Source organism: Zingiber officinale, chromosome 4A, assembly GCF_018446385.1.
Source record: "Zingiber officinale cultivar Zhangliang chromosome 4A, Zo_v1.1, whole genome shotgun sequence".
Lineage (NCBI taxonomy): Eukaryota > Viridiplantae > Streptophyta > Magnoliopsida > Zingiberales > Zingiberaceae > Zingiber > Zingiber officinale.
The window spans coordinates 3,542,622-3,570,386 of NC_055992.1; the positions used below are offsets into that span (position 1 = coordinate 3,542,622).

The window sequence follows — 27,765 nt, forward strand, 5'->3', positions numbered from 1 at the left end:
ACTATTAGTGGATTGTTCAACGAAAGCATTCGACGAATGTGGGGCTTGTAGTAAGAGTCGTTGAATGCTCCGAACCATGTAAAACCAATTTGTGTTAGCGTTGTTTGTTTCTTCCATTTTCCACTGCATAACTTCATTTTAATTCGAATTTTTCAACAATTGCTATTCCCTCCCCCCCCCCCCCCTCTAGCGTTCTTTTCGATCCTACATATCCTACTTTAAAAACACTTATCTTCATATTCTTTTGAACTTTTCCTTTTTACTTCTTCATTATTAGATCTCCACTGCCAGTGGCTTATTTTAAGTCTTGTACCATTTTATTCCTGATAAATTTTTCTTTAGCCATGCCGACGATCATGCCCATGACTTATTCTAATTTTATAATTTTGAGATGAGTTAACATGCACTTCGGGGAATAATATTCCATTTGCTTCTGAAAACGGTGTAGATACAGTTGGACACAATTGATGATTTTCCATAAGTAGCTCATTATTCTATTCGACAACTAGTAGGCATGAGATAAGCTTAGAATATTCTTTAAATCCACGCACATGATGTTACTGTTGTAGGAGCACATTTGATACATGAAAAGTTGAGAAAGTTTTTTCTAATAAATTTTGAAAAAAAATTTCTCTCCACAAAGTGTGAGTTTGGAGTTAATCTTGAATAGTGTTGAGTTATAATCGCTTATAAATTTAAAATCTTGTTGGCAAAGATGCATTCATTCCTAATGGGTTCTTCGAAGAATTATAGTTCTAATGATCAAATATTTCTTTCATTTTTTTCAAAGTTCTTGTGATTTTTTTTACAATGAGACACTAAACTTTCAATTCATCATGAAGATGATGATGAAGGAAAATAATTGATATTGCACGATCCTGTAGGAATTCATTGTTTTTTTTTTTTTTTTTTAATGTATATGCTAAGTTCTTAGAGACCAAGTGGATCTCGGTATCCAAAATCCATTACAAATATTTTTTTTTTATAATTAAGTAAAGTGCTTGAAATTCAAACTTTGTGATATTTATCATAGCAACCATAAAAGAAAATTAAGAAAATAATTAGAATAATATCATTTATAAAATCAAAATGTGTTAATATTTGAAGCAATCAAATATTTATATTAACATAAAATATTATAGCAATAAAAATTAAAAGGAAACAAACATTAAACAAGCATGTCATAATATGATCAAAACATATTATATTGCCATAGTTATGAAATAATCAAATATTTATATCTACACAAAAATATTATAGCAACAAAAATTAAAAGGAAACAAAAGCTAAATAAGCATGTCATAATAAGATCAAAACAAATATATATTTCAATATTCTTTAGAAATATTAATATATCTTATATCTTTAAGTAAAATTCTTCAAGAATATTGATATTATTATTAGATTATCAATATTCTTTGGGAACATTAATATTGATAAATCTTAGACTTTTATATTTTAAATTATAAATCTATCAATAAATCAATATAAATTCCTATTGTGCTACTTCAGAAGTATCAACATAGAATTAAAAATTATATTTCTTAAGAAGTATCAATATAAATTTTGGATTGTACTATTTCGAGAGCATAATATTAAATCTAAATAATGTTCTATTTAGGAGCATTAATATAAAATTAAAAGTTCTTAGCATCAATCTAAATTTAGAATTTGTGCTACTTCAATAACATAATTATTAAATGGAAACATTTACTACTTCAAGAGTATTAATATAAAACTAAAACTATAAATATAAAACTAAAAATTTGTGCTATTTTGAGAACATTTACATAAAAACTAAGTAAGAATATTTATAAGTTCATATCTTAAAGAGGGCTTATGTTGATAGCGTGTTATAATTTAGTAGTAGAAGAACATAGAATTATCTTATTCAATAGTTCTACCAAACATGCCTAGTTATATATTTATAGGATAGGTAGAGTAGTCCAGAAATAAAAAATATAATAATATAACAATTAAATCAATCATATATTATAATAGTTTTCATGGTTGAAACTACTGTAGTTCTAAACAATGTGAGGAATTTAATTTAAATATTTTATGATAGAGATGATGATTTTATGTTTTTTTTTTCCATTATTAGAGGCTGTATTTGGATCATTACTCTAATTATTAGGTTAATTTTAATTTGAGTTGTTTAATATATCAATTATTTTGGCTGATATCTCAAAAATTGATATAGACTGAAGACTTGGATACTGGATTAATATAAATAAATATCTGAAAAAAGATAAATATTATTTAACACCAAATATTATTTAAAATGGGATAAGAAAAACTTTTTAAAAAAAAAATTGAGCAAAAAATAGCAGTTTGCTTATGTAACTACTGGTAATTTCTTCTAAATCCGAAGAAAAAATTCTCCAAATTTAATGAAAAATTTAATATCCGATTCAAAATGGAGAAGGATAGAATATATTTTATAAACCTAATTAAATAATCAAATACGAGACTTTTAGATTTAGATATGCTGACGGATTTGATAGAATCATATTCATACTTGACTTAAATACCCGATTTAATAATATATATAAAATAAAAAAAAATCTATCTTTTCCTTCTCTATACAAGATCCGATGGAAACGAGGATAGATATAATAAACGGAGATAGAAACGAAAGATATAAAATCCAATCTAAATCCAACCCATTTTCATCCTTAATAACTACCTCAACAAAATAAAGCTTACTATCTCTCTAGGAAGGATGAACATAACATTCATCACCTTACCAATGGGCATTAGAGTATTTTTGGACTTGAGGAAAGTAATTTCCAAGAAAATGGCATCTTCAAAAGAGGCAAACGAACTGTGGATACGTCTGGAGCTTCGTCTTGTTTCAATTAACGAAATCACCTTACAAATTAAAATAGTCGTTGGATCTTCATGTCAGCAAATAGCAACTGTACCGTTACAAAGGCGAGTGCTATCGATGCCAAGAGGGGAAGGATTTACAAACAATGCATTTAGTCGACGATCAGAACTTTGATTGGTTTCATCTTTTGCTCATTTACTGTTTCCATTGCACTGGTGAACAATCCCATTGCTGTGCTTCTGCTTGTGCTTCCGGTTAACCTTGCTTAATCCCCAGATGCGAATTGTGTGATCATCGCTGGCGGATGCGAGCATGTGTGGATTTGTCGGGTTCCAGCTAACACAGTTGACGGTGCCGGAATGTCCAGCGAGAGCTTCCACGAGATCTCCGGAACCTCTATGCCATATATATACCTGATAACAAAAAAGCAACAGTAACAAATAAACCACCTGAGCCTAATACACAATACCAAAAATCGTTCAAAAATAATCAAATTTCATGAGTTCATATTTATTGTTTCTATTATCTAGCAAGTAATAAGTTACTTTGCTAGCACAAATTTTATTTACAAGTTTAAGATTAAGACACGCAAACAGATTAGAGCAAAAAGAGCAATTTTCCATCATTGAAATAGATCCAACTTTTTTTTCTTATTCATAAGTTTAATCAAAAGCTAAGCAGTTAATAATGCGGATGACCTATCATATAAAAATTTGACTGAGATAAATTCAAATGTCTTAATATTTATGTGCATGTTGGTGGGTGAGCACGCTTCTATGCCATTTTCATATGGATCCGAAGCTCGATAAGAGGGAAATGCAACAGAAGATATTTGAATTCAGATATTATTATGAGATTAATATGATTCACATTGCCAATCAGCTTTAGAACAGAAAATAAAAGGCTAAAAGAAAGCTTTTGAGTAAACCTTTTTTGCTTACCACCATTTCTTCAATGACCTGCCGAAAAAAAGACATCGAGAACAATCTTAACAAAGAATTAGAAAGTCGAATGCCAATAAGATGTTTTTATACTTCAGATACACAGAACAGATGGATATATGTTCCCTAAAAACAATGAGTCAATTGCATTGTTCCTACCTTCCCAACACTTACACATGGCTTGTTAGGTGCATGTGATCTAAACAGCTCCATATAAATTCTATTTCAATATTTCTTAATTGTTTGATCCAACTTTTTTATGAGAATATAATGCCACTCTTAGCATACAAAACATACAGCAGTGGCATTAGACATTTAGGTAATTGAAGTATCAGAACAATATTATTGCACATCTAGTTGAGAAGGTCACTCATCGTCAAATTGGACATTGTAGCTCAATCTAGCAAAGTGCTCTTGATCGTGTTAGTCAAACTCAGGTATGAAGAATTTTGACACGGGAATGAATCTGTGTCAAACAAATGGTTTTTTTTTCCTTCAAAATTTGGAGACACAAGGATTTGACAAAAAAGAGTCTAAATTTATCATACAAGTATGGAGATACAACAATAATATAGCTAAACTAAACATATTAACTTAATCTATTTAATAATTTATAATACACAAATTACTAGATGGGATGCATATTATAACTCAGTTAATAAAAAATAAATTTATTTATTTAATAAACCCCTTATTCCCTTATAAGATATCTAACTTATATAGCCTATTATTAAGTTATAAGATATAGAATAAGATAGAAGTTGGGTTATACTAATTATAAATTTATGCTATATAATACAAGACTTTACATTGTAAGTGATAAGATATATTATCTTACACAACAGATAATAAGTTATATTGTATCAGTTATAAGCTGAAATATAACTTATGTTATATGTTTTATAAACATAATTTTACGGTGATCTTCTGCCTCGGACACGATCACGTTCTTCTCCCTCTCTATGTAATGCCACCCTCCACAAGCAATTCTGCTGCTACACAATCATTCCTGCACAACGCAAGCCTCCCATGTGATGCTCCTCCCCTCCCTCCCCAATGTGACAATCTGTCTGCCAGGAGGTAAATTTCATAAACCATGTCTCCTTCTTCCTCCCACTTTCTATTTCTTCTTCCATAGATGACTCTGGCTCATATGACTCATTTTATATACCCATACCCGTGTCGTCTCATGTCAACATGGATATGGGAGTAACGGTAAGTCTGAGTAATATAGCTTTTAATTTCCAAATTGTGAATGCACTCTGATCACACAGTGAAAATCTAGTTCTATAATACAAATCATTTTGTAGTTTATCCTACAAGAGAAATATAGAGCAAGCAAAAAGTACCAATAGCAGGGAGTAAGTGAAAAAAAAAATAAACCAGAGGACCCATAGAGACCCTATGTTCTAGTTCAAACTAATAGATAGTACAATTTTATCAGCATTCAATTTTTTTTTATGATGGATGCATACCTGTGAATCTTCACTTCCACTAGCAATAAAAGCTTGCTCAAACCCTCCAAAACAAGACCTTATCACGAAACGGCAGCGTTTGTGACCTTTGTATCTAGTAACAAGTTTTGGCTCATCTTTTATGCTCCACATGTGAATCTCCTGATTTATAAGATTTATGAGTAAGAAGTTATCATCCTTTGATAGAGAGAATGAAGTAATTGTTTGCTCTTCTTCTATCAATTTCTCATTTTTTGTTCCCCTTTCTAGCACCAAGATTGCTGTTTCTTTGCATAAAGTTATAAAATGTCTACCATCATTTGAGACCACAACATCAGAGGTTTTACTCATTCGCTGCCCTTTCCAAGAGTCCACTTCTTTTCCATCCAAATCATAGAAACAAATAGTCTTATCAGTAACAACACAAAATAGTCGTTTTCCATCTGGGAACCAACCACAAGATATCAGACCAACACCAATACCAAGCTTTTCATAGACGTAAAGGCATTCACCAGAGTAAACATCCCAGAGCCTCACAACCTCTTCCAGTCCACAAGTTAGAAGTCGACTGTCATCAGGGCTCCAAGCAACCATTAGGACAGGCTCCTCATGACCAATTAGTCGGTGCTTCAGAGTGAATTCTCCATTTTCATGAACCTAATGTGGTAATGACATACAGTAATTACTACAAGACAGAGTAAATATCAACAATGGAAATACAAAGTTATCTTTAACCGATTAGACAAAGGGAACCAATCTTTCTGAAATTGAACAAAATTTTATAAGATCGATTGGAGAACATTGGGAAATTAGATGCCATCTACAAATATGAAAGTGAATTTTCTAGAGGATCACCAGTATGGAATTGCCTGCTAATCAAAGCAGGATAGAAATACAGTATTGCTAAAGTGCAGTTATTTTAAGATTTTTTAGAAGGACCTACTTGTCTATTTCATGTTCCATCTACTTGTCCTTCTAGCAATTAACCTAAACAAAATGAGTACATATAAATTATTTTAAGCACATATAATGAGTACATTAAAACTTCAAGGTTAGCCTGGAGATTCCAGAGCCTTTACAAAGACTTTTTGCATTTTCAAGATTGCATAGGTGATCCGGTGGTAAAGAAGGGAGGGGGGAGGTTAGCTTGGAGATTCCAGAGCCTTTACAAAGACTTTTTGCATTTTCAAGATTGCACAGGTGAGCCGGTGGTAGAGGGGGGGATGTTAGCATGGAGATTCCAGAGCCTTTACAAAGACTTTTTGCATTTTCAAGATTGCATAGGTGATCCGGTGGTAAAGAAGGGGTGTGGTGCTGTCCGGCAGGAGGTCAAGGTGGTTAACACCCTGTGGGGCCCGTCCGGCAGGAGGTCAACACCCTGTGGGGCCCGTCCGGCAGGAGGTCAAGGTGGTTAACACCCTGTGGGCCCGTCCGGCAGGAGGTCAAGGTGGTCAACACCCTGTAGGCGCCCGACCGGGCGAATCACCTCCCCGATCGACAGAAAGCCAACCCGGCATCTCGACAGATCGACTCGGGCCCGAGCTCCTGACGCCCGGTGAATGACTAGCACGGCTTAACAGCAGTGGACGAAGGCTGAGTGGTTTTCGTCTCGACCGAACAGGAACCATGGCCACTAAGGTTCTCCCGTTCATACGAGCAGCGCTAGGGCCTTCGTATGATTGGCTGAGCAGATGTCCCGCTCGACCAACCGCAACGTTAGCCGAGCGGTTATTCTGTCCGGCTTGGTATGAGACAAAAGGGGTAGGTAACTCTATCTTCCTCGAGACAAGTGTCGCCGACAGGCAGCATGGTAGGCGACTGGATCAGACAGAGAATCGTACGACGGAAATTTTCACTGTCACGTCAGGGATATGCTCGCGCTATTGAGGTATGGCGTCAGGCACGCTTTTCTGACACACTCATTATGCTTTGAGAAGCGTGCACATCTTGATAAGCGTGCACGCGCCTTCAGGGAGCCCTATATAAGGACCCTCAGACTCCAACGGAGGTATGTGTTATTCATTACTGTAGCTACAGTTCTCGTCACTCTTTTTTTCTTGCCGCCAGGAGCTGACTTGAGCGTCGGAGGATCGTCGCCGGGAACCCCTTCCTGGCTCGGTTTTGTGCTTGCAGGTTCTCGCCGGAGGCCTACGTCACTCAGAGGGCCACGCAGGGTCAACGAGAGCGTCGTGCCCCCAGCGACCATCGACTCAGCACTCAGACAGGATCAATAGGCAATATAAAAGCTTTATTGGGACTTGTTTAAACCCTCAAGATAGTATTGTGAGTACTCTAAAGAGTGTGCCACCCAACTTTAACCAAGTTGCTAAGCAAATCACCCAACTCCTAAAAGTCTTTCGACGTCTTGAAAAAAGTCCCATGCATAAGTTGACTTTTTTTTCAAAACATAAAAATTTTGAACATCTGTAGCTATTCAAGCACTATTGTGTTACTAGGCAAATAACCAACACATTTGAGAAACAAATCATGAAATTCAATTTGTTGACAATTAGAGGAAATGGCTAGGACAATCAAAGTTGATGTGCCAAAGTTTTATGGTAGATTTGATCAAATGTATATATTAACTTATTGGATAGTATGGATAATTGTTTCAGCAGGAGGTCAAGGTGGTTAACACCCTGTGGGGCCCGTCCGGCAGGAGGTCAACACCCTGTGGGGCCCGTCCGGCAGGAGGTCAAGGTGGTTAACACCCTGTGGGCCCGTCCGGCAGGAGGTCAAGGTGGTCAACACCCTGTAGGCGCCCGACCGGGCGAATCACCTCCCCGATCGACAGAAAGCCAACCCGGCATCTCGACAGATCGACTCGACTCGGGCCCGAGCTCCTGACGCCCGGTGAATGACTAGCACGGCTTAACAGCAGTGGACGAAGGCTGAGTGGTTTTCGTCTCGACCGAACAGGAACCATGGCCACTAAGGTTCTCCCGTTCATACGAGCAGCGCCAGGGCCTTCGTATGATTGGCTGAGCAGATGTCCCGCTCGACCAACCGCAACGTTAGCCGAGCGGTTATTCTGTCCGGCTTGGTATGAGACAAAAGGGGTAGGTAACTCTATCTTCCTCGAGACAAGTGTCGCCGAAAGGCAGCATGGTAGGCGACTGGATCAGACAGAGAATCGTACGACGGAAATTTTCACTGTCACGTCAGGGATATGCTCGCGCTATTGAGGTATGGCGTCAGGCACGCTTTTCTGACACACTCATTACAGGTATGCTTTGAGAAGCGTGCACATCTTGATAAGCGTGCACGCGCCTTCAGGGAGCCCTATATAAGGACCCCCAGACTCCAACGGAGGTATGTGTTATTCATTACTGTAGCTACAGTTCTCGTCACTCTTTTTTTCTTGCCGCCAGGAGCTGACTTGAGCGTCGGAGGATCGTCGCCGGGAACCCCTTCCCGGCTCGGTTTTGTGCTTGCAGGTTCTCTCCGGAGGCCTACGTCACTCAGAGGGCCACGCTGGGTCAACGAGAGCGTCGTGCCCCCAGCGACCATCGACTCAGCACTCGGACAGGATCAATAGGCAATATAAAAGCTTTATTAGGACTTGTTTAAACCCTCAAGATAGTATTGTGAGTACTCTAAAGAGTGTGCCACCCAACTTTAACCAAGTTGCTAAGCAAATCACCCAACTCCTAAAAGTCTTTCGACGTCTTGAAAAAAGTCCCATGCATAAGTTGACTTTTTTTTCAAAACATAAAAATTTTGAACATCTGTAGCTATTCAAGCACTATTGTGTTACTAGGCAAATAACCAACACATTTGAGAAACAAATCATGAAATTCAATTTGTTGACAATTAGAGGAAATGGCTAGGACAATCAAAGTTGATGTGCCAAAGTTTTATGCTAGATTTGATCAAATGTATATATTAACTTATTGGATAGTATGGATAATTGTTTCAGCAGTGAGACATGATAGACATTTAAAGGATAAAATTTGCAAGGATGAAAACTTACAATGTCGACTAGGAAAATTAGTGAATTGTTCTTTACTGCATCTACATCACAAAGAATCCCTAGATTCATTAACTTATCTATCTTAAGTTCTCTCCAATAGTAGAAACAAACCAAATTTTGCTTTGCTAAATGATGTACCAAGGGTAACTATTGTGTTGCAAGGCAAATAACCAACACATTTGAGAAACAAATCATGAAATTCAATTTGTTGGCAATTAGAGGAAATGGCTAGGACAATCAAAGTTGATGTGCCAAACTTTAGTGGTAGATTTGATCAAATGTATATATTAACTTATCAGATAGTATGGATAATTATTTCAGCAGTGAGACGTGATAGACATTTAAAGGATAAAATTTACAAGGATGAAAACTTACAATATCGACCAGGAAAATTAGTGAATTGTTCCTTACTGCATCTACATCACAAAGAATCCCTAGATTCATTAACTTATCTATCTTAAGTTCTCTCCAATAGCTGAAACAAACCAAATTTTGCTTTGCTAAATGATGTACCAAGGGTGAAGTGGAACAGTACAACTAATACAATAGTTGTGTAAATTATAACATGTAATGAAAAAAAAACCATATTACATCTAGAAAGAAGATATAAATTTTTTAACTTGTTTCCTTATTCATGGAGAGAAAAATGGTAAGATCCAATCAATTCAGTGATACAGAGCTCCAAACATTAGAAAATGCTGGTACTTTTCAAGCCAAAAACACAATCCAAAAGTCACAGCTCAGTCAATCAGTTAATTCCTACTAAACTAATATCTATGGTTTTATGTTAAGAATAGAGGGCAAGCCAAGGCGGTTTTTGCCACTTGCTCAATATGCACAGGCTACTCAAAAGAAGGAAAAAAAAAACCCCAGCAGTTTGTTTCACCATTAAGCACATGATGATTCTAGAAAGAAGTAAATACCGACTATAGTGATTTAGTAGAAACTGTACAAAGAGACAAACTAAGGAAATCAAATTCTAAAAAAATGTACCTCCCATATAATTGCAGATTTATCACTTGATGATGATGCTAAATACTTTCCTTGGTTGGAGAACTGTAAGAACCATACTTCATCATGATGTTCCTGTAATATCTGCCATAATGAGGAAAAAATGGTTGAGAGAGACATAAATAGTAGGACTGATTTAAATAATTAGATTATTTATCAATTGAGATATTGTCAAAAGATCCAACTATTCACACACACACACACACAGCTAATATATTAATGCAAATCTAACTCTGAGCGACAAAAAACCTAGCTTCAAAAAAATAAAATATGAATGAATGTATAAGACAAGTAGAGTTCGACTTCAGAGATTAGTGTATCTAAGTGCAAGGAATCAAACATATAAATAGCATGCTACTATACACTTCCAACCTGGGTTGTTTGAGAAGGTAATTGGTACTTTCCGCACTGATGATCGGTGTACAATGAAAGACAACTTTCAACAGAGTTATGGAAATAACAAGCTTCTCTTTGAACATTAAGAGCCTGTTCAACCAAGTGCTCCAACCTCCTCTCAGGTATCATTATCGATGGAGGAAGTAATTTCTGCAGCTCATCTAGAAGCCTCATTCGTAAGTCTGAAATATTTGTTCCCACGTTGGCAAACCCAAGTGAGATACGCTGCGAAGGAGATATAACGCAACTGGAAAGATTGTGCACCCGCTTTTTGTTAATGCTAAGTGGAGAGATCTCATTTCTTAATGTTTGTAATGCTTCCATTACCTTATTGTTCTCCAAAAGTTCAAAGAACTTCTGCTCCAAAATCAAAAAGGAAGCAGACTTCAAAATATTTTCATCATCAACCCCTATTTTATGCAATGTGATCATGCTTTCATCCCAGTTTCCATCAAGAACTTGCTTCTGAAAGAGGTTCACAACAGAAGAGTGCAATGGTATTCCTGACTCTTCTTCCAGAACTGCTCCACTTCTCTCGTAACCAAGAGAATAGAGGGCTTTGGTAATAATTCTCACAAATTCAACTTTCTTAATGACTCCTTTAGAACCAATGATGTCTTCTCTCCCTTGGGATGGTAAAGGCCTGGCCATTTGGCCTCCCCAAGGACTGATATACGCTAAAACTGATGAAGTATTCGAAAGTCTATCCAAATCTACTGAGGATGCTTTAACACGTTTTGATGGTGGTTCATTATCTTCTACACCTCCCATGAAATGCCAGAATCAGCCCATAAAGATATAGTTGAATAAGTTATAAACTGAACACAAGATTCATTCAATTGTTGTAGAATGGTATTGAGTCCAATATGTAAACAAATTCCTGCATATAAAAAAGAAGAATTTCAATATCCCTAAAACCTAAGAAACTATTGTAACTAAAACGCTCTCATCTACAAAACTAACAGTATGAATTCTGATAGGAACAAAACTCGGCTAACAACATAAACTTTATGCTTTCTTGCACACAGCACATGAATATAACTTAGGTGAAGTCACAACATGAGTTAGCCAACATGAGAATCACCGAATGTGATAAGATGTAATTTTTCCAGCTGAAAGGGATAGATGTTTAGAAGTGGACTGCAGCTTGAACAGATCTTCCAGTATTGATTGTCCCCTTTTCTTTATTGATTGCTAGGTATGATTATCGATAATTCATAAGGTATGTTCGATACTGGTTAGCTTGTCCAAGATATGTTAAGAAGAATAGACATGTTAAGAATTCCCTACTAAAACTAATATGTAGCACAGTTCACTCAGCTATACACATTGAACATGCTGGCACAGTGATCAGAAAGCAAATTCTTGTCTAGTAGTTATCTTAAGTTGACAGTTGCGCCAGAACAAGGAACATACAACACTCCAGAGGAACACATGGACAATAGAATGTTATGAGACAATGAGCCCTTCAAATAGACTTATCTGAAACAATAGGGAAGTAGTTCAAAGCAAGCAATTAGCACGGATCTCCTCTACAACACTTCACCTAAACATCAAAGAAGAAGACAATCCGTAACCCCTAGGCAAATTCAACAAGCAACAACTAAAAATTTTCCAAAAAGCATCAACTCTCTTTCCTCCGTCAAAATTTCTATAATCAAGGGACTATCGCCGATAACTAGAACAATCTGCGGTTCAAGAATCATCAGTAAATTAACATGGCAGCGCAAAGTAACAAAGGGCTCAAAAACCTAGATCAGCAGCATACACCAAAGCCTCCAAACCAAACCAATATTTCGGAGGATCCTGGACCTACGGCAGGGAGGCGGAATCTTCCAAGCAAAGACCCAATCAAACACCGACTTAGAGGTGGAAAGAGGCGAAAACCCTCAATCCAAGGCCGGGATCGGGCTGTCGAGCTCGATTGCAGCCCTAGACGCCTCAGGTATCAAGCAAGGAAGCTCGAGAAGACCCAAAGAGGTGGCGGCGGCGGTACTGGCAGAGAATTGGGCCCAAATTGGTCAGCGGTTCGACAAACCGTGGAAGCAAAGCCAAGAGGACGCAAAATGGGAGAGATAGATGAGGGTGAGAGATAAAAAAAAAAAATGGTATTTATAGGGAAGGGTGAGGAAGGGGAGAGCATGAGAGAATTGAGGGCAATAGGTGAAGATTGTTTTCTTCTTCATAATCATTTCTCTATTTCTATTTATATTTATATTTATATTTATATTTATATTTTATTTTATTGGTTAAGGGAGGTATATCATTCTTATAATTCGACTAATTTTAGAAATAAACTAAAGTAATACTCTATTATCACGAGTGATTCAAATTTTATAGATATTTGATCATATCTGATAGTCGGGGTAACGAAAGTTAGGGATGTGGTGTTCCGGTTGATTGTGTACTTACTCTGCGTGACCCTACAACCATAACTACATTAGTGCCGAGCCAGGGAAGGAGTTCTCAGCGTTGGCCTTCCGACGCTCAAGTTAGTCATCGACGACGTGTGGAAGCAAAGTAAAATAACGAACAGTAGCAGCAATAGTAGATTATCGCATATCTCCGCTGAAACTTGGACCCTCCCCTTTATATAGGACTCCTGTAGCGCGCGTGCATGCTTCCCAAAGCGTGCACGCTTCTCGAAGATTTCCCTAACTAGATGCATCAATAAAGTGTCCCTGACACAGTATCTTAACGAACCGAGCATATTTCTAAAGTGACAATGGAAGTTTCTGCTATACGATCTTCTATTTGAACTAGCCGCCGATCATGCCGCCTGTCAACGGCGCATGCTCCCAAAAAGATAATATCCAGCTAGTGGTGTCTTTTACTGAGCTGAGTGGGATAGCCGCTCGAAGGATAACCGCCCGTCTCGGGTTCTTACTTTCTGCTCGCATGAGTGTATTATCTGGCCGAGCGGGAAGGTCACTCGACCGACTCTCCCGCTGTCCTGATCCATGAGCCATTATCTGGATGAGCGGGAAAACCGCTCGACGTACCTTTGCAGATACCTAGCAGTCTTTCTATACGTCGGAAGCTCGGAACCTCACCGAGCTGTCGAATAGGGTCTTCATTATCCCGATCGGGCGAGCGTGCTCCCGAATCGGCCAGTGGTATAGGGGCGTTGACCACCTTGACTTTGACCTCCACCATGACATTGACCTCAACCATGGCAGCGGGGTGGGGTCTCCCCCCCCCCCCCTTATCACAGCATCAATGTTCAAAATTACCCAACATGTAATTCAAATTCATTACATGGAAATCATCCTTCACCATTGTGTGATAAAAGGTGATTCACTAGCCCCTAGTGTCACTACCAACTCGTCCCTAGGCCAATATAAAAGAAGTAAATCACGGATGACTACTAACTACTAGTGCATGCAGATGGTCAAAACATGAGGGAAAGCATCAGGGGGCAAAGTTATAATTCAAAACTATATAGGGCTGAACGTTGATTATAATTAATACCGTAAATTAATTGATTTAAAAATATAAATAAAAATAAAAAAATATGTGAATATTATTTTTTTTGAAAATATATAATAAAAGTATTTAATATTGGTTGGGATTCAATAAAAATCACATATTGGAAAGATTTAGTAAAGATTATGAATTTAAAAGAACATAGAATATTTTTATTAACATAAGACCGGTTGGGGAGAGCTCAAAAGTAGAATGAAATTGAGGATAAACCTAAAATATGTCAATATGACTATATACTTGTATTATTGAAATTGTGTTCTTCATTTTTTTTTTCTTATAATCAACAATATTAGAATAAATAATCATAGAATCTCCAAAAAAAAAAAAAAAAAATGTCAGAAAGAGTTAAAACAAGATGAATCAACCTATAATTAAATAAATATATCAGATTCAATATATAAGTAAATGATATAATTATAATTCTCAAATATAGCAACCAATGAATTATTTTCCAAAAATTCACAACAATAAATTTTTAGGCTAAAAATTTAAACTTAAAAATTCATAAACATCATCTCTAAATATCAACTCAAATAACTCATAACTAAATATTCAACATAATTTGAGAGTTGTCATATTTTATCTCTAAGTCTCACAATTCAGAAACTACAATAATAAATCAACCAATAAATAATATTAGCTCGATACATTAGTTGAAAATCAAATGGATAAAATTCTCACTCAAAGCAGCCTATAAATCGAGCAATACAAGCTGGAATCAAACTTCAAAACTCTCAAAATCAAAGTTAAATTGAGCAAGTAAAATTTCTAACAATCAACCGTCTGAAAAAACTCAAATCAGAGATCTAGAATCGAATTGAAAACTCCTCAAAAATGAATCAAAATCTATTTGGGTTATAATAAAATGGTCACGCAATGATTTTGCTAAAAATTATTGTCGAAAACTCAAAGGGAGACGATGGTGATGACCGAGTTTGGTTGAAAATTTTCCTAGGATTCAAATATATACATCTCATGATCCAAATTATAGAAAATGGACGACGAAATAATAGAAATCAAAAGAAAAAACCTTGCGTATGTCCTGCATAAATTAAGATTTATTTTTCACCATTTCTTACTAAATATTATAATTCAAGTTTTTTTATTGTAGTTATTTTTTTTGGTAATCAATTGGAAATTGGAAAGGGAGGGAGCTAATGGAAATAGTTTATGAGTTGTGGGGACGGGATAAAAAATTAATTAAATAAGATATAAAAATTAGGTGGGGCTAGAACCCACCCTAGCCCATAGGTGGCTCCGCCTCTAGAAGGTATGTTCGAATCATACGTATCTAGTTTTGATCCTAAAATTTCATATGACAACACTCTATGTCTCAACCATCACACCACCCTGGGACTATCATCTTTCACCACTGTGCACCATGCCCCCAAGTGCAATCATTTCCTCTATCTAATTCTAATCTTGGTGGATTACAAATAACTCATTAACCATAGATATTCGTTCATAATTTAAGAGAAATAGTTAAGATTATACTAATCAAAGCCCTATCGTTAGATAAAACTCCATAACTTTAATGCCATACTAAATAAAATTAACAATCATATATATTTTTAAATTGTATTTATTTTACCATAAAATATTTGTTTATAGTTGGGAGAATTTTCATAACAATTGTCACTTTACTTCTTTCACAATCACATTGATATAGGAGTGCCATGGAGTGTTTGGAAGTATTGATGGGCCGGGCCAAACACTCAGCCTGTTAACTTCCTTGCTGGGCCGGGCTATCATATTAAAATAATACACGGTTGGTACGCAACTCCTACACATGGCAAGAACCCACAGCATGAAAATAAAATCAATGAATTTCTCCCCCGCAACTCATCAAGACTTGGCCATTGCCGGACAACGTCCGTGATAATACAACATTTGGAGCAAGTCTAATTCACTCTATAATTCCATAAACAATTTGAGGAGGATCTGTGCCGTCCAGCTTTGCTGAAGAGATGAACAGTTCAAAAAATCTATAAATACTCTTTAACTCATCCATTAGTAAGCAGTGTCTCTTACTAGGCAAGAGAGAGTAGAGAGATGGCGAGCTACATCATCTCCGTCGCCCTCATTGCCTTGGCCTCCATAACTGCCATGGCTTCTGATCCCGGCCAGCTCCAAGATTTTTGTGTTGCCGATGAGAATTCGACAGGTGATTATCATGCATTTGTCGAATTCAAATAGATTGAGTCACTAATGCATATCATCTCGTGCAGCTTTGGTTAATGGCCTCCCATGTAAGGACTCGAAGAGGGTCACCGTTGATGATTTCTTCTTCAGTGGCCTTGACAAGGCTGGTAACACTTCGAATGCGGTTGGTTCCAAGGTGACCCCTGTCAATGTGGTTCAGATTCCTGGGTTGAATACATACGGCATCTCCTTAGTTCGCATCGACTATGCTCCCTTTGGACTCAATCCACCACACACCCACCCGCGTGCCACTGAGGTCCTTGTGGTGTTGGAAGGCACCATCCTTGTCGGCTTTGTAACCTCAAACCCTGAGAACAAGCACTACACCAAGGTTCTTAACAAGGGAGATGTGTTTGTGTTCCCTCAAGGCCTCATACACTATCAATACAACAACTGGACTGCCAGTGCCGTGGCCATTGCTGGGCTCAGCAGCCAAAACCCTGGTGTAATCACTGTTGCCAATGCTGTCTTTGGATCGACACCGCCAATCCTTGATGATGTACTTGCAAAGGCCTTCCAAGTAAGCAAGGAGACAATTGATAAAATTCAGGCCAAGTTCTGAGAACATATCAGAGAGTTTAACCATGTTACATGTTAATTTCAATGTTTGCATACATTCATTATTTCGATCAGTTTGATTAAGAAAGCATGTATTGCCGTGTGGGTTTGAATGTAAGGATGTACCTTTCGTTTTAATTGAGGCAACCTCAATTTGTTTTCATGGAATGGAACAAGGAACACATACCTTTGTGACATCAAAGATCATCTGATGGAGCAGGGTGAGATGCATCTTTCAAATTGGTAATGCCAATCAAAATCTGAGACTGAACCATGTGACAATTTTACAGACTGCACTTTTTTCCATTGATTTCTGCAAAATGCTTTGTTAGATAATAAAATCTAGGAGTTCTATAGTTCTCCAGCTAGCATGATATAATTTCCATACTCGAGATATCGGAATCATATATAATTCAAAGCAGAAGTTTGTTCTGAAACAAATAAATATCATTCTTCTGTGGAATTAATGTATCATATAGACCAAACAGAGAGTTCTTTAGAATCTTATTCAACAAACAATAACTAAATGATAGTAGTGTTTGCAACATATCAATCAAATGCTGAGATAAAAAAAGAAAAAGTAAATAAAATCTACAGTTTGTGAAGGCATAGTTTTATTTCAACGTGTAATGCAATGATATCTCAGAGAATAGGTAGGAAATTGGACAACAAATCAAGCAAAGACAAGAAATTATTAGTATTAGACATAGATGAAAGGCATACAGGTCGATATTCGATAATTCAGCTAACAATTTATGGTTAGGGTATCAAAACCGCTATAGAGAACAGAAAGGAAAAAAAAAAACAATATCAAGTTTCAATCACCAATCCTACATTTTTATACATTCAGATGGTCACAAACATAAGATTCAATTGGGTACTATCAAAATTCTTGAATGATGAGATTATGGAGACCTGGTGGATGTGAAGGGTGATCCCAGAAATTACCACAAGAGATTGAAAGCAATGCTCCACAAGCTATTAAAATTTTCAAATGCATGTTAGCACTAACTACATTCCTATTTTATTATTTTTTTGTAAAAAAATTCTAGCGAACAATAGTTGACTTGGTATATTAGAAAAAGAAAGCAGGAGTTCTAATAATTCAGAGAGTTTCTACCATCTCAAAAGCAATGCTGCCTCCAACAAAACTAAGAGACAATCAGAATTCCATGTTCAAAAGAAGAAACAGATAACTCCATTGAAGCTTCACCGAAGCTCCATGAGCATTCTTCTAATCATATTTCGTCCAGTGAGTTACTTCTAAGGCTCTAAAACATAATACATTCTATTCAAGATGTAAAGAGCTTATCAGAATTCCACTATTCATTCCCGAAATATATACCAGGGCTTGCTTTCTAAATGATTACCCAAGCTAGACATAAGGAATTTCCCAACTTTGCCACCTTTTTGAAAGACTTTAAAGTTCCAGGATAGCTATTCATTGCCAAAAAATAATGACTTCTCGATTTGTTTCAAAAACTCCATCTGTGCACAATACATTATTTTCATTCTGGAGATGAACCATTTATCTTAACTTGACTATGGAGTTGATTCTATTTTTCACCACCAGCCAAGTCAGCTCTTTGGCCTTATTTGGAGCAAATTAATTCCAAGCTTTTATATTGAGAAGAAATACCAGGGTTGATGATCTGTTGATAAGTAGAAGCAACAGCGGAAACTTGGTCACCAGACCATCCTCAAATGAAGTCTTGTTCACATTGATGTGTTCTTCCAGAATCCAAGTTGAAAGATGAGTTTACTCTGTAAGAGCAGGACTTGAGAAGTTCATCCCCAAAATAATATGATCCAGCACTAAGTCATAAACAATTACGATGGCATTCACTGAGCAAAGAATAGCAGAGGGAAGCTATTACAGAAAGACACTCCATGCTGCCAGAATTGATCTCTATTTTTATCCATCAGCTGACTGAAGGAGAATTGACATAAACTGATGCAGGATGGATTAAAGATAAGAGCAGGCAATTGATGAAAGTCAAGCGGCAGCAGTAACTAGAATCTCAAATAAGATAGTATGAAAATTCACTTCATATAACATATTCTAGCATAATTTACACAACAATATATATTTTGATAAATTAGGTTGATACGACTTAAGAAGTGAAGCTCCAATAATAAAATGTAGTTTCAGCTGCCATTTCTCTAAATTCTATTGCTAAGAGGATTCTGAAGCTTAGCTTTCTAGGATCATAAGAAGTTGTTCAAGGTATTATATTAAATATTGATCTAGTGGGTTTAATCTAACATTAATAAATCTAAAATTTTATCACGAGTCTATAGATACCCATGGAATGGTTATTTCATAAGATAAATATAAGATTTTCCACTTTTCTCAATTTCTGCATGGTATCAAAATCATCATTTTAGAGTTAGAGTTCTCCAAAAGAGATATTCTCATCCTATCCTTTCTTAATCTCTCCACTTCTGTTGCAATTTCTCCACCGACAACTTTGACCATCTTGGTGAAATGTCTTCGGCTCTCAGATCTTCTCTCTGCATGATGCCTCCGTGTCTAAGTAATGCTCAAGGTTTTGCTTTTATACTTCAATGTGTGACTAGTGCAAAATATGAATTCCCATAGAGTTCCTATTCAAGTCTCTAACTATTAAAGTGTTGGATATATAATATATCCCTCAATTTGATGTGCCATCACTCATGTCTCCATGTTGATATTTTGTGCCATAACTCATGTCTGATATATTGACTTTTTATGATATATTCATTTTTCTCCATTAATCTCTAGTCTATTAAATGCATCCAGGGAGATTTAAAAGACTCTAGCATTATCACAAGTTTTTGAAGCCTAGGGTCAAGCCAAAGGATCCAAATTTGAAAATATACCATCCACATTTATTATGAATCATATCAATCTCTAGTTTGGTGAATAATAATACAGAAGATAGTCAATACTTATTATACCCAATTCAAGTCAATCCTCCTGTGATTAGTTTAAATCGTCATACAATAATTTAATGACTCTCAAGAGAAGTTAGAATCATCAATGATCACATATAAAACAAATAGCAGTTTTTTTTTTTTTTTTTTTTTGTAATTCAGGCATTTAGCTCTTCGAACCAACTAAATCCTGAGGTAACTGGTTTTCCACTGGTGTAAATTAGGAAACGCTCATGGAAGCCCATCCAAATGGCCAACATTCTTAGCCCACTTCTCACCGGAGGAAAAATCCAGACTCCAAACCTTAGATCCCTTGGTTATTCATTGGAGGATCTAACTATTGCACCATTGCCCTCGGGGCAACAAATAGTAGTTTTACATAGTAATTTAAACCTAATCCATTTGAACAAGAAATTTGGTCATTTTGGCCTACAATAAATACAATCATTTAATAAACCTTCAGTTTATGTGGATATAAATAATTAAATAAAGTTACAAAATTCAAAGTCAATAATTAGTTAAATTAGTAAATCGATCAGTTTGCAAGTCTACTTTCTAAATTTAAAATTGAGCTAATTATGAGTTTGATTTCTTGAAGATTATTGGCATAGATGGTCCAACATTGCATATCCACTCTCTTTATGGGACAGTTGTGAGTTACAGATCCTCATCCTTTTAATAGAGATATCACAATGGTTGACCAGCTTGGCTAATAATTGATGCAACTCCCTTGAGATTTCAACTATAATGACAAAACTCCCATAGTAAATTAATTAACTCTCAAATATCTGTACTTGTGATTTTTGTTTACCCAATCTTAAATAGGAAGAAAATATCCAACAACTTTCTTGGAAGAATAAAAAAATTGAATCAAATATCCAGCTGATATAAAGGGTAAAAGATCATGTAGTTCTTGATCAATATACTAGCTCATATAAAAAATTCAACCATTGACTTCAAAAAGTCATTTTAATGCCAATGTAGAAACAAAAGTCACCCCAACTTTATTAAACCTCATTTATGAATTGAATAAAAGCCTCCCTCACAGCATTCAATTACCCTCTAACTAGGAACGATACTGTCTATATCAATCCATTTAAACAGTTGAGGAGCCAACCACCTCCCTCATTTTCAAAGTGCAAGATTCGTAATAAACTCTCCTTCATGAGAGTGATCTCTTTATGTAGAATTTGTGATGCAAAATAGCTTGTAGATCTCTTCTTTCCAGTGACACCACCATTAGGCATGGTAGAGATTAGAGAATTAATTGGCAGAGAATGTAAAATTGTGTGTCACCTTTTAACTTCACCCATTATAAAGTGTATGCATATGAAGTGAGTATTGTGTGCACGAGTGAACATCTAGTTAAAGCTGACATATATGCAAGGACAATAAATACCACAAGTTTGAGTGGTTTATGCAGTTGAGATGTCTTAATGATAAGGCATTTCTACCAGGGAGGAAATGGCAGATATAATGAGGATTTTTCAGTCCCGTGGAACATGATTTCTGTGCAACATGCACAAAAATAGGAATATGTTCAAAAAATATGTTTTTTTCATTGAAGATTTGATGCAATTCCAATAGAGACAGTTCAACAAGGTGGAAATGAACCTTAATAAATGGGTTAATATATAATACAATCACAAACTATTTTATAAATTAAACGTGTGTTAATTTTCAAATTTCAAGCTGATTTACGTCTTTAAATAAAAAATTGTGATCCTTATATGTCTCAAAATACAAGTAGAATATTAATATTTTTGTCTAAAACATTTATTTTGGTATATATATATATATATATATATATATATATATATCATGGTTTAAAGTGTCGTGCCGAGCCGGGCGAAACAGGCAAAACATCTCGTTCCGCCCTACAACCGACACCGGCACAACTCCGGCACTAAGCCCTACGACAGCTGGGAGGTGTCGTGCGACCGTTGTAAAAAAGGGTGTGACCCCGCAACAGCAACAGAGGTGTTGCATAACCACTCCAGCCTCCGCGACTGCCGCTGAGGCGTCGCACAACCCTGTGGCCGCCGCGGAGGTTTCGCGTGACCCCGTGGCCGCCACAGAGGGGTCGCACGAACACATGACCGCCGTGAAGGGTTCGTGTGACCACCAAGGTCGCACCGAAGTAGTCACGCGACACCCGCAGCCACCACTCAGGGGTCGCATGACCCTACGGCAGTACTGGAGTCGCGCAAGTGTCTCGAGTGGTGTCAGATTTTAGATTTTTTTTTTTTAAATTAAAACTTAGATTAATTATTTTAATCAACTCCTAGCTATGATGGGGATAATCTAAAGAGACTTTATTAAACCCTAATAAAATTATCTAATTAATTTTATATGTCATTTATTTTAATTTAAAAATTATAATAAAATTTTTATTTTTTATTTATTTATCTATTTTCATATCTTTTCCTTTTTTTAAAGATTATTTTTTATATTGTTTATTTTTAAAATATTTATGTTAAATATTTTATTTTTTAATTAATATATTTTATATTTAAAAAAATACCAAAACTATATTTGTAGAACACGAGACGGTACCGAAACTGTATTGTTCCGGTTCAGGACCGAAACCTTGGCACGGGTCGTAATTATATATATCTATATCCACAAGTTGTTTTGCAAAACAATTTGTGTCATGTAATAGAGGGTATCATGAGAAGAGGTATGAATTTTATTAAAAAAAACAATTATATGAGCATCTTTTTAATAATTCTTAATTACAAAGGGTTTATTGGTAAATTCCTCTAAAACATTTATGTCATCCATGCAACAAATACTTGGGACCAGTGGTCAGAACAATAAAGAAATCTAGAAAAACATTGTGCAATTAAATTATTTGTCTCAATCATTGCGCAATAGTAAAGGATAAGATATGGAATTAATAATTCTGTCAAATTTACCAAGAGTAATGATGCAATTTGTAATTCATAAAATTATAAGCTTGTTAGCCAAAATGAAACTGAACATGGAAACTTGGTTATATAAGTGATGAACACTAAACTGTAGAATATACTACTGATACCTTCTCATGCATTATAGTGAATTTGGCCATTGCTTTAGAAAGAATTTTTTTTTCTAAAGTTTACAAAGGCAACAATATTCCAGATAGATGGAGGCACTGAAAATTAGGAGAGATTAGTAGCGGTAAAAGTTACACAAACACTGACCCATTTATTAAGCAGATCAAGTCAATTCCAGCCACTAAATTTAAATATCTGTGTTCTTATGGCCTAACAACTGAGACATGTTTCAGATGTTGACTGACATCCTCCAACGGCATACATTGTGTTGTCAAGCATTAACACTGTAGTGATCTTGTCTATTCCACTATAGTTATGCTAGCAATCTCAAATTTATTTAAATGTATTCAATAGCATAGATCATATAAAAGTCGGTTGCGTAGTACAAACCTGTCAGCAAGAATTGCACAAACACCCTTGTATCTTCATCAGATGCACTGTCTGCAATAATCTAATTGGAATTTCAGGTTCCGTTAGGCAACCTCCAGGCCTCATGCTACTTGTCCCTTCTGTAATAACTAAACCAAGTTCTATATCAATCCATTTGATGCTTAACATACTAGTCTTATCCATAAGCTACTTCATATCTGAATTCCTAAATTAATCCAGGCATCAAGATGCAAAAGCAAAACATATTAGCTGAATGCAACTGCATGCAGATTTACTCAACATCATAAATGAATGATGCACGACTGCAGATGTTCCAAAAATGCAAGAAATAATTATCCATTGCATGAGCAAAATTTGCAGAAGGATTCAAACTACAGTACATTCTAGAAATTATTCTGCTTCCTCACTCCAAGGATTCATCACCCAGATATGAAATCTACAGTGTAATCAACAGTCAAAGAGAAAATTAATTAGCAATATCTGTGTGGCCCATGAAATGATCTGCAATAGTTTTATCTCATTTATTGACGCCGTCAATGCCTCCAAACTTGTTATATCTGGAAATCAGTATGTATATCTATCTTCTATAAAGATATGTCTGTTTTGTATGGCTCTGCAGATTCCAAACTCTTTTTGGGCATCTCTAGTTTCATTTCTCTTCTACTCTCTTTTTGTAAAAAATCTTCTATGGAAACAGACATAAGATCCTTGGCTCGAAGGCCGGGAGGCTATGAGGAAGTGGAGAGGACGAGGGAGCTTGTCACCAGGGATTTACTTGGAAATGGAGAGCAAGTGGTCGGAACTGCTGAGGTTGATCTTGAGCTCAGAGTTCCTGACGGATGGGAGAGACGGTTAGACCTAGTGGTAAGGAATCAACCTTCTTATTCTTCCCGTTCAGGATTCAAGCTGTTCTATTTTGTGAATTGTTTCTTTGAAACCATTCTAAATGAAAAGAAAAAAAAATGATTTCTTTTGTAATCCTATTCCAGGCTGCTTATGCATGATTTCTTTGTTTAAATTATACACTTAACTTCCATCATTAACTCAGTTTCCTTCATGCATTCATCTAAGAAAGTTGGTTGCTTCAATTTAGCGTTCAATTCCGTGAACTAAGAATTTCAACCTAATATAAATAGTACATACTATCCAATAGGTTTGTTTTCAATCCACTTTATCCCTTCTATACCAAGTTTTTCTACTATTTCTTTGCTAAAAGAAAAATTTTTACAATAGGAATCTGCACAAGAAAGTATTGTTTGCAATAACTTGTTCACGCGTGAAGAAAAAAAGAAGAAGAATTCTTCGCATGCTATTGTTCTTGCTGATCAATTATTAAACCCTAAATTCACAATCAACTACAGACCGGAAGGACCTACCTCCACAAGCCCGAACCGCATCCAGCGCCCCGCCGCCACCACAACCTCGACCTCGCGCTTCCCCCGCCGTCCCCCTCCGATCACCTCCCCAAACATGAAGCGATGGCGCCTCCCTCCCGGTACCAGAGCGTGTGCACACTCGATAAGGTGCGGTCCTCCCTCGAGCGCGCCGGGCGGCGGCCCGACGGCTCTCCCTCCCCGCCTTCCTCATCGTCCACCGGAGTCTCCTCCCCGGTGAAGCTGCAGGAGGAAGGCGATCGAGAACTGGAGCAGCCGCCTGCGGAAGCGATGGTTGTCGCCGGGTGCCCGGCGTGCCTCCTCTACGTGCTCGTATCGGAGGCGGCGCCGCGGTGCCCAAGGTGTGCGACGCACGTGCCGGTCAGCAGCGAGCCCAAGAAGAGACACAAGTTTGACCTCAACTCACCAACCAATGAACAGCGACTCGATGACTAATATTTCATAGAATATTTACATGGCAAAAATCATTAATCATACATTTTGCCTTTGTTAAATATATAAATATAATTCTAAAATTTTGAAAATACAGTTTATGATTTGTTAATATTTTTTTAAAAAATAATTCAGGTGTTTAAATTTTATCTGAATAATTATAGAAATAGATGATTTTTTTATTCACTTATCGAGTCAATTCAAAGCATAAGTTATGCATCAATCTCCAACAATAATAAATAAGTTGTCTTTGACGTATATTTATACCTTCTCCCTCGAATTTCAAATATTAATAATTATATATTAAATTTATATATATATATATATATATATATATATGTCAAAGATTTACCATTTACACGGTCCTCTTCTCTCTCTCCCCAAGTAATCAAACCTCCAAACATCCTCTAAAGTCCCCGGGGCCATAGTGTCGTAGTAAGACATCCAGGTTATCATTCAGGTATTCGCAGTTTGAACCACAATTGCGACGTATTTGTAGAAATTTTTCCTCCAAATGGAGGATGTAACCAAAGGATGTTAGACTTCTGGGTTGGCCGACGCGTACGCTTCCCGATTTATCCTAGTGATCGGTAAAAAACTTCTGTGGGGTCGGGTCGGTCACCCTCAGAGATAGTCAATGAGGCTAACTGAGATTATCATTTTTTTCAAACATCCTCTGAGGGTGTCAACAAACTCTAATCTTTGACCCACTTAGCTATAGGAATCATTGGACGAGGACGGAGTATCTAGCGTTAACGATATTCTCTAGTCCGATATTGCTCCTAGCGAAGTAACCTACGTTCAAAATGACACCTGGGTAATGACTCGATAGTAGAGAGGTACAATCCAATGATTGTCACCCTTATTGTCCTACCATCTCGTATGCGGGTAATTTACAAGTGACGTTGCACTCGTGCAATCGCTTTCATAACTCGCCTACGATTTATATGACAACTTACATGGATATTCCTTCTCATCGACTATATAAGACTTGATGAAGGTAGATCTTTAAGATATAGTTTTTCATCTCTTAAGCGGAGGCTATTTCTTTTACCCCGAAACATATCCTCTCGCTCCCTCTTGTGCACACGTGAGCTTCATTCGATCCATCTCAATCTGGAATTGACCCTACCGTCGGAGGGACCATGTTAGCTATGCCGACCCCTTCTGATATGCTTTTGATTCACATAATACTAAATTTTGATTAACCATAGGATAAATTCTACCGCAGCTTAAGTAAGGAGAGGAGTGGTAGGAGCACGAGGAACTACACCATCAATCCTGATTTGTCTGAGACCTACGGAGATGATGCGCTAGGTATAGTGGATCTATAGTTGATTAGCAGAAGACCTTTCCTTTCCTAGAGTGGTTTTTTCTTCGATCCTGCGCACAGGGAGATGAGTCAACAAAACGTCAGTGCTTAGAAACTAGAGGGGAGTCCCTGGTGAAGGCCCTCCGACGCTCAAGTCAATTATCTTCCGAATAAACGAATGGATGAAGAACAGTAAGTACATATGCGCAAGAGTAGAGTTGCAAATGTCAGTGAGTGTACCTTCATCACAGAGAGAACTCCCTTTTTATATACCACCTCGCGTAACCTTCGCAATCATGAGATGGCAAAATGTGTCAGAGTTTGTTAAAGTTCACCATAATTGTCCGAAAAATCTTTATTTTACCCACATGTATACCCCTTTTATCTTTTATAGCTTCTGTTATTACCAAGGTTGCCAAACGAATATGCTGTTATTATTGGTCTGCTTATGGGAGATATGATGGTTCCTGAAAAAGTTTCCAGAAGAATATTCTCTGACACAAAGTTATTATTATGACAAGTTGTTGGGATATTATCTCCTGAGCATAATCCGGTTGATCCTTAAGCCTATCACCCTGTTGAGATGATGTTGTCAACTGAATATAATCTAGCTAGTCCTTAAGTCGATCGCCCTATTAGGATGATATTGTTGGTTGAGCATAATTCGGTCGGTCCTTAGGTCGTAGCCTGTTAGGATGATGATGTTTGTTGAGCATAATTTGGTTCGTCCTTAAGCCGACCACTCTGTTAGGATAATGTTATTGTTGAGCATAATTTGGTCGGTCTTTAAATTGACCACCCTGTTAGGATGATGTTATTGGTTAAGCATAATTCGGTCGGTCCTTAAGCCGACCGCTTTTATTGAGTTGTTCAGTTACGTTATATATAGTCCATTGTTATGTATCATATTAAGCTGCTCAATCACATTCTACGCAGCATTGATATATTCCTTTGGGGAATGGTAGAGTGCATTATACTTCCTGAAAATCACTTTGAAAATGTATGTTTTGCTGGAATTCCGTTCGGGCTGTAATATGAGTATGAGTGTTGTAGGCCTAGTCGTTGATTATGACCCAATTTTATCAAGAATTGGGCATCAAACAATGAAGTACCAAACCCCTCCTATGCTAATCTAGCATAGAAATGACTCCGGTCGTCCGCCAACGAATGTAACGGTAAGTGATAAACTTAGGATTGTATGTTATTTCTATTTTGAGGGTTTTTAATATGGAAATGGGGGTTGATCCTGTTCGAACAAGAAATCAACAGACGCTGGGCACGTGGCGCTCCCTGGCTCGCTGATGTAGATCTCCGACTGATGGCGCGATGCTCCGGCTAACCTGCACAGAAGTCGGGCCGGGAAGGGGGTTCCCGGCGACAACCCTCCGACGCTCAAGTCAGGTAAATTACGATGAACAAGGTGGCTCCC

At 36.9% G+C, this 27,765-nt stretch overlaps 3 protein-coding genes and 1 long non-coding RNA gene across 8 annotated transcripts; 2 read left to right on the plus strand and 2 right to left on the minus strand.

Moving 5' to 3' along the window:
• Positions 1–2,834: 2,834 nt before the first annotated feature.
• On the minus strand, positions 2,835–12,698 carry LOC121969310 (WD repeat-containing protein 26 homolog). Of its 4 annotated transcripts, none has more exons than XM_042519336.1 (5): positions 12,425–12,698; positions 10,585–11,488; positions 10,195–10,296; positions 5,250–5,885; positions 2,835–3,246 (listed from the first exon to the last, which is right to left on the minus strand). In XM_042519336.1, exons 2-5 carry the CDS (start codon positions 11,377–11,379, stop codon positions 3,025–3,027), a joined length of 1,755 nt encoding a protein of 584 aa, XP_042375270.1. In that variant the 5' UTR covers positions 11,380–11,488; positions 12,425–12,698; the 3' UTR covers positions 2,835–3,024. The 4 variants fall into 4 exon arrangements, with proteins under 4 accessions (XP_042375270.1, XP_042375268.1, XP_042375267.1 ...); XM_042519334.1 differs by having other exon boundaries at positions 12,421–12,698; XM_042519333.1 differs by having other exon boundaries at positions 12,377–12,698.
• A 3,210-nt stretch (positions 12,699–15,908) lies between these two features.
• On the minus strand, positions 15,909–24,710 carry LOC121969313. 2 transcript variants are annotated; one of them, XR_006108541.1, is made up of 4 exons: positions 24,575–24,710; positions 23,199–23,326; positions 17,042–18,805; positions 15,909–16,809 (listed from the first exon to the last, which is right to left on the minus strand). It is a non-coding gene; the product is annotated as an uncharacterized LOC121969313 (long non-coding RNA). The 2 variants fall into 2 exon arrangements; XR_006108542.1 differs by having other exon boundaries at positions 23,199–23,317; positions 24,575–24,674.
• On the plus strand, positions 16,147–17,049 carry LOC121969312 (putative germin-like protein 2-1). The gene is made up of 2 exons (XM_042519338.1): positions 16,147–16,258; positions 16,323–17,049. The coding sequence occupies exons 1-2, from the start codon at positions 16,147–16,149 to the stop codon at positions 16,856–16,858; spliced, it is 648 nt and encodes a 215-aa protein (XP_042375272.1). The 3' UTR covers positions 16,859–17,049.
• On the plus strand, positions 23,786–25,047 carry LOC121969311. The gene is made up of 2 exons (XM_042519337.1): positions 23,786–24,062; positions 24,560–25,047. Exons 1-2 carry the CDS (start codon positions 23,793–23,795, stop codon positions 25,025–25,027), a joined length of 738 nt encoding a protein of 245 aa, XP_042375271.1. The 5' UTR covers positions 23,786–23,792; the 3' UTR covers positions 25,028–25,047.
• Positions 25,048–27,765: the final 2,718 nt, after the last annotated feature.

Bases quoted from the DNA above. Each gene is read 5' to 3' on its own strand.
- LOC121969310 (XM_042519336.1), bottom strand. From the start codon at position 11,379: ATGGGAGGTGTAGAAGATAATGAACCACCATCAAAACGTGTTAAAGCA. The intron at 10,297-10,584 runs GTTGGAAGTGTA...TCATTATGGCAG, and splicing joins TACCTTCTCAAACAACCCAG to ATATTACAGGAACATCATGA. The intron at 3,247-5,249 runs GTATGCATCCAT...TTTTGTTATCAG, and splicing joins GTGGAAGTGAAGATTCACAG to GTATATATATGGCATAGAGG.
- LOC121969312 (XM_042519338.1), top strand. From the start codon at position 16,147: ATGGCGAGCTACATCATCTCCGTCGCCCTCATTGCCTTGGCCTCCATA. The intron at 16,259-16,322 runs GTGATTATCATG...CATCTCGTGCAG, and splicing joins TGCCGATGAGAATTCGACAG to CTTTGGTTAATGGCCTCCCA.
- LOC121969311 (XM_042519337.1), top strand. From the start codon at position 23,793: ATGTCTGTTTTGTATGGCTCTGCAGATTCCAAACTCTTTTTGGGCATC. The intron at 24,063-24,559 runs GTAAGGAATCAA...AATCAACTACAG, and splicing joins AGAGACGGTTAGACCTAGTG to ACCGGAAGGACCTACCTCCA.